This window comes from Pseudopodoces humilis, chromosome 9 (genome assembly GCF_049639895.1).
Source record: "Pseudopodoces humilis isolate 2021_Gansu_Grassland_sample_001 chromosome 9, ASM4963989v1, whole genome shotgun sequence".
NCBI lineage: Eukaryota > Metazoa > Chordata > Aves > Passeriformes > Paridae > Pseudopodoces > Pseudopodoces humilis.
Window position 1 is genome coordinate 3,918,788 of NC_142208.1, and position 12,206 is coordinate 3,930,993.

General features: G+C 44.3%; 1 protein-coding gene across 3 annotated transcripts in view; it reads right to left on the bottom strand.

Moving 5' to 3' along the window:
- The window catches only part of PCDH15 (protocadherin related 15), a 665,923-nt gene that overhangs the window by 67,145 nt on the left and 586,572 nt on the right, over nucleotides 1-12,206 (bottom strand). For all 3 annotated transcript variants that reach the window (XM_088059571.1, XM_088059572.1, XM_088059570.1), the window contains 2 exons: nucleotides 8,338-8,478; nucleotides 6,065-6,177 (listed from right to left, as the gene is read on the bottom strand). In XM_088059571.1, the coding sequence (XP_087915697.1) occupies nucleotides 6,065-6,177; nucleotides 8,338-8,478 (254 nt within the window). The remainder of the gene's footprint in view (nucleotides 1-6,064; nucleotides 6,178-8,337; nucleotides 8,479-12,206) is intronic.

Sequence of the window (12,206 nt, forward strand, 5' to 3'; positions counted from 1 at the left end):
TATAAAGAGGTACAGAATTTACTAAAATGTAAACAGCACTGCTAACACAAGGAAAAGTAAGGGAAAAAGGATCCCCCTCCTGTAATCACCTGGTAACTAACTCCCTAATTTTTTCATGCTTCAGTATCTGCTGTATAAATGATTTAATTTAACTTTATAACCACATTTGTTAATTTTTTATTACAAACCAAATAAAGTACCAGCAGCAAATCACTCTAAAACAGTGATTCTAAAGGGAAAATCACACACATTCTCCCGAATTCAAGCTGCCACTGATGTGGGATGCAAATTCCAAATGTATGTTGGAAGCTCCAGCTTAAGTAGGAGGACAACATCAACTGCTTTTAAGCCCACATCTCAAAAATGCTGCAACTAGAAGGTTGCCTGTGGTCTTCCCTTAATAAAATGCAAATTCCATGCTAGGAAAGGAGGGAAAAGCAGTGGCAGGACCTGGATATGGTGGGAGAAAGATGATCCAAATGGATGCTCTAAATCTACCAGCATTAAACAAAATATTTGGAGGGACAAATCCCTTTTGAGGGACAAAAATAGCCCCCTTTGGACTCTGAAAAGAAAGGAAAATTATTTCTGAGGGGAAAAATGTTCCCTAACAGGAGAAAATCCCAGGGACCTCTGCTAGGAGGAGAAAAGGGAAACTTCAGTAAACAGAGGTTTAAAGAAATACAGTTCAGGAGCAGCCTGATGGAAAAGCATCTAAGGTGGAATTGATATCCTGGCAGTGTCCAAGGTCAGGATGGGCTTGGAGCAGCCTGGGATAGTAGAAGGTGTCCCTCCATGGCAGGGAGTGGCACTGGATGGGATATAAAGTCCCTTCCAGACAAAACCATTCTGGAATTCCCTGATTCATCAAGGCCTCAGCCATTCACAGATATTGAGAGCCATGGAATATCCCAAGTTGGAAAGGAAGCCACTATTTCAAATTCCTGAGCTCCAACCCAGAGCACTGTGGATGCTTTTTCCACCTTTCTCAAGGAAGTATCAAATTAAAGAGATTCCAACCATGGAATGCCACCCCCTACCCTCACTGTCACTGTGCAGGGTTCCCCATTCCCTATTTCCCAATGAGGAAAACTGTCTGAGCGAACAGCAGGAAACGAGAGAACTGGGGAAAACAAGTTGGAATAACTGACTCCTGATACAGCTCCATTATTTTGTTTTGTGAAATCCTTTTGCTTGGATGGTGTTTGACTCCATTATTGAAGGATTTAATTGGGTGGAAAACATTACAACGTCTCTTCCACCAAGGGAGAGCGAGCTCCACGTGTCCCCAGATCTCCCGTTTTAGGCAGAACACATTTCCACAGCAGTGCTGGTGCTGGGAGAGAAATAAAATTAAGTAAAATTCCACACTACATTTACATCGAGTTATAGCTTGGAATTCACAGCTTCCCACATTTCCCCATAAAACTTCGGATTGCTGGGCAACTGGACACATTTTTTCTGACAGGATGGGGAGCTGTAATGCAACACTAACAGAAGCGGTAAGTTTGCAAAATTCCCCATTTTTCCTGTTCTGGAATGACTGAACACCTGGTTAATGTGACCACAGGCACTAATTAGGAAGCAATGACGCTGCTCCCGGTTCCCATTCCACTCCCTGCTCCAGCAGCACTTTGCTACGAGCAATGACCTTCCCCTTGCAGAGGATGTGGAATTTATTAATTAACACAAGACCAGAAAGACCCCAAGTCCCTTTCAACTTTTACTGTTTTAAATTGAGGACGTGCTCATAAAGAGGACAGGCTTGCTAAAAACATCACTTTATATTCATCTGAGGTTTCAGTTACATCTGGTCTCCACTGTTTCATAGCGCTACTAATTAATATCTGTTAATTAAGACATGAAAGTGCTGCCATAAGTTGTTGTGAAGTAACAGAAACTTCTGGATCAAATCCTTGATCCAGAGGTGATCTGGGTGAAGTCAGGACAAAAGAAAGAACAGTTTGGGAAAGGGGCTCTGTATGGCAGATTTGATTTTCTCAAAAAATTGATTAATTTTGTTTATTGGGTTTTAACCTTCTTTATTTGCTTGTCCAAAGGAGCTGTGGCTCCTTGGAAGTATCCAAGGGATGCTGGACAGGGCTTGGAGCATGCTGGGATAGGGGAAGGTGTCCCTGTCCATGGCAGGGGTGGAATGAGACCAACTTTAAGGTCCTTCCCAAACCCAAACCACTCTGGAATTCCATGGTTCTTTATCCAGAGACCATTTTGCTGTCAAATAGCAGGATGAGGTCAAAGCTAGCATTAAAAACTTTAATAAATTCTGTGAATTGTCTCACCCTGTTTGGGGCAGGGATGTAGAAAGTGTCTCTGTCCCCACCAACCCAAGCTCCAAGCTCTCCAGGCTGTCACATGGGCTGGAGACACTGAAAGTTTCCATGTTTTCCATCAGTTCTGTAGAAAACCAGTGGAATCCAACTTAGAGCCTACACCCTGAGGGAGATGTGGTGACAAAAGCAGCACCAGCCGTGTCCTTCCCTGGCACCAAAGGTCAGCTGAGGTCTGAGGTGGCCGAGCCATCTCCAATGCTCCAGCACTTCGATTCTTTGGGATTTTTGCCTCTTTTCTCCACACTGTGGTTTTGTGGAACAATGCCTGGCTTGGAAAATGCTTTGTTTGTCAGGCCCTGCTACCATCAGCTCTCTCCGAGTCATCCTTAACATCCATGGCAAGGACAGACAGGGACTCACATGGCTAATGCAGCTTGGCTCCCGGGCTCCACAGGGAAGATCCAGCTGGAGCACTGGGACCATACAGGCCTGACCACAGAGTCATCAGGGTTGGAAAAGCCCCCAAAGGCCATCGTGTCCAACTGGGAACCCAGCAGCGCCCTGTTCCCCACTAACCACGTCTCCATGTGCCACATCCACACACCTGTTTTGACCTCTCCCAAGGATGGGGACTCCACCCTTGCTGTGGACAGCTCCTGCTAGGGCCTGAGCACCCCTGCCATGGAGAAATTCCTCCTGGTGTCCAACCTGAGCCTCCCCTGGCACAGCTTGAGGCCGTTTCCCCTTGTCCTGTCCCTGTTCCCTGGCAGCAGAGCCCGACCCCCCCGGCTCCAACTGTTTTTCCAGGCAGTTGAAGAGAGTAAGATTGCCCTGCTGCTGCTCTGCTTCTAAGAGGGAGTGAATGCCGGGATGAGAAACATCCCAAATCTCACCTGGCTTCCTCTTGCCAGTCCCCTCCAGAGGAGCCAAGGATGCAGAAGATCCCCTCTGATGGACTTTAGGGGGGATCTCTCATAGTCATTATGAAGGAACTATACATTCCCCCCTGCCTTATTGTAAACCAATTGCCCTATTCTATATTTTCTGGATCTCAGAGCCCTCAGCTGCCCTTTGCTGTTCAATATAGAGAGCACAGCAGTGCTTAGAAGTCTCCAGAAAAATTTACAATCCAAACAAAGAAAGTAGGGGGGAAGAGACCAATTAATTTGCCCCAAATGATGCAATAATGCAGAGGGAGAGCCAGTGAATAAATACCAGTCTGCCTTCATCCACTTGACTGGTGTCTCCTCTGGAAGTCACTCTGAGGCACGGATAATGATCAATCAAAGCCTCCCTGGCTGTGAAGAGGGCTCCAAGCAGTGCTGGTGTTCTGGCAGAGCTGCCAGGCTCTGCAGCTCAGCTCAAGGCAGAGAGGCACTTTCATCTCCCTTTCTGCTCATCCCATCTGCTCTCTCTCTCTATTTTGTATTTATTTTTGACTTTGTAGCACAAGCTGCAGCTTTATTCTGTTAAACTGTTCAACTGTGACCTTTCCCTAAATACACAGGAAGGAAGTTTGTAAACCAGCTCGAGAACAGCGCTGGAATCATCCAGATTATGATAACTAGACAAGCAAAGATCAATACTAATCCACTCTAAAGCCACTAATTCTCAATCCATCTGGAATTCGAGCATCCACATCCACAACAGTTTTTCGTTTTCCAAGCTCTGTGCTGCCTTTCACCCTAAAGATATCTCATGTCACTGGAAAACGAGGTCCTGTGACACCTACCAGTTCCAGCTTTCATCATTGCCAACAAACCGAACACAAGGCACAGCTTGCAGAGTGTGGCAATCTATGAAAACCTTAGGAGTCAGCACTAGTCCTGCTCCTGAATATTTGAGAGACTCAGAGCTGAATCAGAAACTTCTGGGATTGTTTTAATTTAATTTTTGATATTGAGGAAAATAAATAACTGTCTTTGCTGTCCCCTAAAGATTTTAAGAGCTTCTTAACACTGTGAAAAGAAATTCCCAGGATTTCCAAAGCTGTGCTTTGGAAAGGGAAACCAGACTGTCCAGATAATCCTGAAGAATTCACAGGGACACAAAGATAACCTGGGTTATTCAGGTGTTGTCATCAAAAGGTATTATGGGCTACAAGTCACTTCTTACTGCAGGAGTTCTTCACTGTAGTGAAATAACATTCCCAGCTCCTGGGATAAAACTGGAGTTCAAGACAGGCTCAGGAATCCCACAATCCTAGAGTGGTTTGGGCTGGAGGGGACCTTAAAGCTCATCCAATGCCACCCCCTGCCATGGGCAGGGACACCTCCCACTATCCCAGGCTCCTCCAAGCCCCATCCAGCCTGGCCTTGGGCACTTCCAGGGATCCAGGGGCAGCCACAGCTGCTCTGGGCACCCTGTGCTGGGGCCTCTCCAATATCCCATCTATCCCTGCCCTCTGGCAGTCTGAACCCATTCCCTGTGTCCTGTCACCCTAATTCCCGATGCAGGGTCCCTCTCCAGCTTCCCTGTATCCCTTCAGGCCCTGGAAGGAGCTGTGAGGTCTCCACACCCCCTTCCCTTCTCCAGGCTGAACATTCCCAGCTCTCCCAGCCTGGCTCCAGAGGGAAGCTGCTCCAGTCCCCTCAGCAATTTCTGGGCCCTCTCTGGACTTGCTCCACACCTGCCTGCCCTGATCTGAAATTCCAGTCACAAATGGACGTTTTTATTTGCTACATTACGCAAAGTAATGCAGCAAACACTGCGTAACTCTGGAGATACCTAAGAAACTGTAGGGAGCAGCAGGACCAATTTCTCTCTCTCAAATAGTCCTTCAGCAAAGGATTATTATTAAATACAAAGTTTGTAATTTTGCTCTGGTCCTTCAGATTTCACATTTGTTCCAAGTTAAATACAAAATTAGGAGAAGACAGGCATGTTTTTGCTATTTTTCACTTCTATAAGTGAGAAATATGCTAATACTCCAATCATGAGGACAAATAGACTGCAGATAACGAGTTTTTGTCTAAACTCTTTAAATAGCTGAGCAAGCCCATCCTTTAGGGCTTTCTGAAGACAATTTATGTTCAATTTCTGCTTTCTGATTCCCTGCAGTCCTTGGATATGGAAATATCTGTACAAGCCCAGCTACATTCTGCTGCTGATTATGCCACTGCAATGGCATAGAGAGAACACATTGCAACTTCTTGATATATTGAAGCTGCTTGCCCTGATCTTATCACTTCCTATTATTGTACAGATGCCAAATTCATGAGCACATTCTCTGTTACAAAACTTCACAAACTAATCAGCCTGTGCTCTGCTTTTTTGTTTGCTTTTGATCAATTTTAAGACACTGAGGTTGATGATATTGAATTGTCAGAGGGTAAATTTACAAAATCATGTCTCTGTGGTGATAATAACCATCACCTGCACTTCTAAGATTGAAGAGGTTGAGTTTGAGTTCTCTCATGTCTCACACAAATGGTAAAAGAAGGTGTAGAAGATGAAGAAATGCCTCACAAAAGCGGTGTAAATGGTCAAAACACACTCCAGGAAATTTAACCTAGAGCCCTGGTGATCCCAGGGCATGAGATTTGTTTATCCAAATGACTGATATTTTCAACAACTTCTGAGGGAAAAAATTTCAAGCAAACCTTCCCTCACCATCACCACCAGCCCAGATCTTTCCAACTGGGGACAACCTGCTCAGACAGTAAAATTCCACCAGGAGTATTTTCATAGCTTTATTTCAGACGAGCCTTCAAGCAGGACTTTATTTTGACTTTAAAAATACAAGTTTTAGGGTGAAAGAATGAACTCTTTACCTGTATTCATCCTGTGTGAAGCGTGGGATGACTGAGGGCTGCAGCACTGCAATTTCAACCGTGGTGGTGTTGAACTTCACTGGGTCCCCATCATCGTAGGCAATGACCACCAGCTACAAACAACACAGAAAATCAGGCTCTGACTACACAAAAGAACATTTTTCATCCTGACTTCCAGCAATTCTGGTATTTGCAGGGTCTACAAAATTCAGATGTTATTTTCTTTTTGCTGCAAGCCACATATTGTACAAGAACAAAACACAAAGGGAAAAGGTGACAGCCACCCTCAGGTTGAATCTCTGCTGGAAAATTTACAGTGAATTGGAGGAATTTCTTCCTGAAAAGGGTTGTTAAACATTGGAATGGGCTGCTCAGGGAAGTCTGGAGTCTCTATCCCTGGAGATGTCCAAGAAACCGCTGGATGTGGCACTCAGTGCACTGGTGGGAATTGGCCACAGGTTGGACTCAACGATCCTGGAGTGGTTTCCCAACCTCAGCGATTCTGGGATTCTGTAACTCCCAATAAAACAAACAGGAAAATCCCTGGATGAGAATTATCTGTTGCTGACATTAATATCTAGAACCAAGGGCTCATGTTAGAACAAAAAAATTAACATTACTTCTCACCTCCCTCCAAAAAGTCCTCTGCAGAAAAGGAATGCTCCAAGCTCAAACACGGACAAGACCAAATTACCTTCTCTTAATGAGGCCTGTTATACATATTTTGATTTTTAAAAATCTTTTCTCATGTCTATTTGTTGATTTAATCCATGATTTTGTGCTGGCACAAGCAGGTTCATTTGTTTCTAGCTTTCACATGAAATCTGCTTGCAAAAGGATGTGACTCCAGCCCACTGAAGAAGGAGCAATAGCTTTTTGCCAGTTTCCTTTCCTTCTGGAGGTCACTACATGAGGCAGGTTTGCATCTCATTCTAATAGGGCATTTTCAACTTATTTTTGCCAGTCCAAGCTATTCCACAATAACCTTTTTTTTTTTTTTTTTCCACCCAGCATATCAGGAAAGTCACCAGTGCAAGATATAATTGCAGAAATTATCCAGATGTTAAATAGTGACTGGAAAAATTCCTAGAGGATTCAGCAGCAGAGACAAGCCCAGTGGTCTTGAAGCAAATACCTACTCCAAGTGCACACATCACTTCTCTGTCTTTTTTCCTAAGAATCCACATTTTCTGAAAAGTAATTCCGGGCTGAATGTCCCATTTACTGCACTAATATGAAGCAGTGTGGGATAGATCCCAGTTTTGGAAAACAGCCCCACAAAATAAGTACTAAGAAGTAAACACAACAAATGCAGCCACAGAAAACTTCCACTCTGGTGATGTTAACCAAGAAAAAGTCCTCTTCCCCATTAGGTTTTATTATATTAATTAGAAACTTAAAAGGACTTAAATTAGCAGTGTCGTAAACCAGGGACTGCTCCAGCTCAAGCAGCCCTTGATGGGACACTCAGGAGTGGAAAACAGTGGCCAGCTTTATTCCCCATAATGGTTTATTTGCAAATAAACCTCTCTTTAACTCTCATTTCAGAAATAAATAAAAGAAGAAAAAAACCCACCTTAATGACTGTAGGGAAATTACATCAAACCTAAGATATTACGGACATTATTTTTTTTCCTTACTGAACCACTTCTATTTTAATTTTTTACTACCCACTCCCTTCAAGGATCTTAAAGGGCAGATGTTCTACTGATTTAGGTTAAAATCATACCTTAATCCACACTAATTGTCTCTAGACTCCTTAGGACCAGTGACAACAAAATGGGAATTTAAGTTTCCTTAAAATTAATGTTTTTACATTAAAACACGTGTGAACAGGAGCTCTTGAACTACCCAGCTGTGCAGTAACTTTATTTACAAGATATCTTGCTCTTCTTTCAAAGTTCTCCCCAGATTCTCCCCAAAAGCCCTGCTGAAGGTGAACTTGGAAAAATGAAGGTTCCCCAAGCTCCCTCCCTGTTTCCCCACCCTCCCAAAAGGTGCAACTACATCCATCCACGACATTCCTGAAATCACAATGGCACAAAACACATATACCAGGAGAAAAAGAGGGAAGCAAAGGAACAAACAGAATTTAAATGTTGCACAGAAACCCACTGAAAGGTTGGGCTTGATCTTTGAGGTCTTTTTCAACCTTAATGATTCTGGGATCTTTCTATGCAAGAGGAGAAAAAAAAAAAAGGAGAACCATGACAGCAAAAAGGAATCTCTGCAAGCTCAGGGAACATTTTATGGCATTGCAGCTGAATTTGTACCTTGAACACTGTGCTGGGCTCTTCATTGAGGTTCACTCGGGTGACGACACGTCCAGAGTTTTCCTCCACATCAAAAATACTGGCACTGTAGGGAAACTGGACAACATCCACCTTGTAGCGGACCCAACTTGCTGGGGTGCCCTGGAATGCAGAAAGAGGCAAATTGGGTATTTTTGGATTTTTACACACCTCCTGAAGGATTAAAATGCAACATTGGTAAGGCCATCACAAGCAAAACTTGCTGTTTGTCTTCGTCAAACCTGAGCAACCCATTCAATTCCCCCAAAAAAACCTTCCTGAGAGGTCCAGGAAGAAAAATCACCAGAGGTTTGGAAAGAAAAGGGCCAGATCCCCAACTACTTAAACCCAGAAATGTTTTATAAAAACTGAAATTTTTAAACAGAAGATGGGCATGGCTTAAGGCTGGTTAAAATACCTTCCAAATATATTTTGACTAGGATAAAACTAATTTAAAGTTTAAGAAACTTATCAGTGGTTAAAGAAAATGTTGTTTTGCAGATGGATTTTAAGCAGTCCCAAAAGGAGCCCTCCCCAAAGTTCAGACCCAGCTTTGGTGACAAGGACTGAGCTCAGGCAGCCCCTGGGTGTGTCACAAACTGTCTGAAACACCAAAGCAAAAGGGGGATGAGAAGCAGCATTGCCAGAGGGTTGAAGCGAGGAATTTCTCCCATCAGTATCTCAGCATTTTCTAATTGAAGGCTACTTACCCATTGAACAGTTTTAACACCACCTACCTAAAAAATAACAATTACTGGAATGATGTTGTTTCTTAGGGCATCCATTATTTTCCAACGATCCCATTATTGAAAACACCTCAGGGATCAGAGTCCAGCCATTAGCCCAGTGCTCCCAGGGCCAGCACTGACTCATGTCCCCAAGTGCCACCAGCCACATCTTTATTGAACACTTCCAAACCTCCCTGGGCAGCCCCTGCCAAGGCCTGAGCTCCCTTGCCATGGAGAAATTCCTCCTGGTGTCCAACCTGAGCCTCCCCTGGCACAGCTTGAGGCCGTTTCCCCTTGTCCTGTCCCTGTTCCCTGGCAGCAGAGCCCGACCCCCCCTGGCTGTCCCCTCCTGTCAGGGAGTTGTGCAGAGCCAGAAGGTTCCCCTGAGCCTCCTTTGCTCCAGGCTGAGCCCCTTTCCCAGCTCCCTCAGCCCCTCCTGGGGCTCCAGCCCCTTCCCCAGCTCTGTTCCCTGCCCTGGACACGCTCCAGCCCCTCCAGGGCTCTCTGGCCAGGAGGACCCAGAATATAGACTCTAGGATTTGAGGTGCCAGCACAGGTGGACAGGCTCTGCCCTGGGCCTGCTGGCATCCAATAAATGATGATTGTCCTTAGCCCACTTCTTGTTGCTGATACATTTATGGAAACATTTTTTATTATCTTTTATGGCTGTAGCCAGAGAAGTTCTAGCTGGGCTTTGGCCCTTTTCTCTCCACACACTCCAGGGAACTGGACCTCCTGGATATTTCCTCTCTGCATCTCCTGTAGGGTTTTGTCTCTGCAGGGCTTCTTTACCAGCAGACACCTGGTAGGTTGAAGTCCCTCATGAGAACCAAGGTTTGCAAAGGTAGCTTCACCCAGCTACCTTTAGGATTTCTCATCTGCCTCTGCATCCAGGGGTAGGACAGATTCCCTCCAACCCTCTTTGCACACTAACGTCTGAATAATGATTTTCCAGCATGTAAAAATCCACACATACAGAGATTTGTGACGTTTTACAAAATTCCAGCTAAATTATTTTGCTAAATATATTTGGGAATGGATTCAGAGAAACACTTTTGTCCTAGCAACAGCATGATTTAATTTCTGAAAGCCTCTGAGTCTTGAGCTCAGATCAGGCTTCGACCTTTATATTGTGTTTAAACAGCCAAAACATCATTAATGGTGGAGTGCTGATTTTCACCTGTAATCAATAATGTGCTTTGTTGGGATTGGGAATATATTCCATGTCCCATGCCAGCCACGAACTACATGGAAACAGAGCATTTCCTTTTGTAAACAGCAGTGGAAATGGCTGCAAAAGTGGTTTGAGCTCACTAAATGCTATCAATGTTTTGCTGATCCAACAAAAGACATTTGAATACTACCTCTTAGAGCTCTCCAAGGAATTCCAGCCTGGGCAGGGTTTATGTGGCTATCAGCAGATTTAATCATCCCAACTGGGTCTGCCAGGCATGTTTGAGTGGTTAGCAAATTAATAAATGATTGTGTTCATAGTTAAAAGCACTTCACACATGCTAAAGAGGGCAAATCCTGGAAAAAGTGAGAAAATTCTGGGATCATGGCATAGCAGAGTTCATTATCAACTTTCCCCAGGCATTCTCTGCTTCAGTCATTTTTCTTCAATGTTATAATTAAGAGCAAATTACCTGCTGAAATCCATCCTATTTGGGCTGGGAGTAATGGCCTTAAACTTGCTTGGAAGACAAAGAGTCCTCATCATCATTAAAGCTCCCCACACCAGGTAATTTGTGATTAACTAAACAAAAATATCATCACGTTTTTGTTGCTCCTGATGTGATTATCAAGTAAACTTTGCTCCTGTCACTTCAGAAAAATAACAAAACCGGGATTTATTTTTTATTTATGGTATTTTGGCACTGATGTAATTAGAAAAATCTCCAGAGAGATTTCCCAGGGAAATCTATTTAGAAGCAAGTTTTAATTATCTGAAATATTAATCATCTTTCGCCTCTGTTCTAAATTAATTTAGATGCATTATTATGTCTGCAGCAAAACTTGAATCTAGCTGATAATATTCCCAAATAAACCACAGAGCAAGGATTGTGCTTGGCAGGAACCACATTCATTCTCTCCAACTAAAGTTTCCCTGAGACTCAGAACTAACATGAAACTTAAAAAAAAACACCTCATCCAGATCCAATTACTTCTTCCATGGCTGCATAATTCCATAAGATTCCATTTGCTCAGGGGGAATGCCATTTATTTCTGACACAGGTGACAGCTACAAGCATGTCCCCAATATTGGTGAAGCTGCCCGTGGAAAAGGGGCCTTGCATGACACACAGGTGCACTGTCCAGATAGCTCCCAGCAGGAAAACTGTAATGGAATGAGGCCAGGAAAAATGGGGAAAAGGGAAACACCACATTTGTTGGGGGTTTTAATGTGTTTTTCTGCAAGCAACTCAAGAGGAAGCAGGAATTGTTACTTCCACTATTCAGGAGAGGAAGGATGGAGCACCTTTGCTAGGAAGACAGGAGGGGAAAACTTGGAATGTCCAGCCTTGAGAAGAGAAGGCTCCAGGGAGACCTTACAGCTTTGTCCGGTGCCTAAAGGGGCTCCAGGAAAGCTGGAGAGAGACTGGGGACAAGGGATGGAGGGACAGGACACAGGGAATGGCTTCCCAGTGCCAGAGGGCAGGGATAGATGGGATATTGGGAAGGAATTGTTCCCTGGGAGGGTGGGCAGGCCCTGGCACAGGGTGCCCAGAGCAGCTGTGGCTGCCCCTGGATCCCTGGAAGTGTCCAAGACCAGGCTGGACTTCGGGGCTTGGAGCAGCCTGGGATAGTGGAAGGTGTCCCTACCCATGGCAGGGGGTGGCACTGGATGGGGTTAAAGGACCCTCTCAATCCAAACCACTCTGGGATTCAAACTGGTAACAGACTTAAAACCCCAGAATTTCTTGGCCCAGGAGAGAATGTGGAAGAATGGATTTCACTTTCATTTGAAGTTGACAGGTGAAGATCCCAGGTGTGCCTGGATTTCATCCTTAAGGACCAGTATGGAATGGAAGCATCATGAAGACAGGGTTATTTCCCAGATCTCTTTCCATATATTTTCTTTATGCATAGATTTCAGCTCAAGTCTGAATCATTTGTATAATA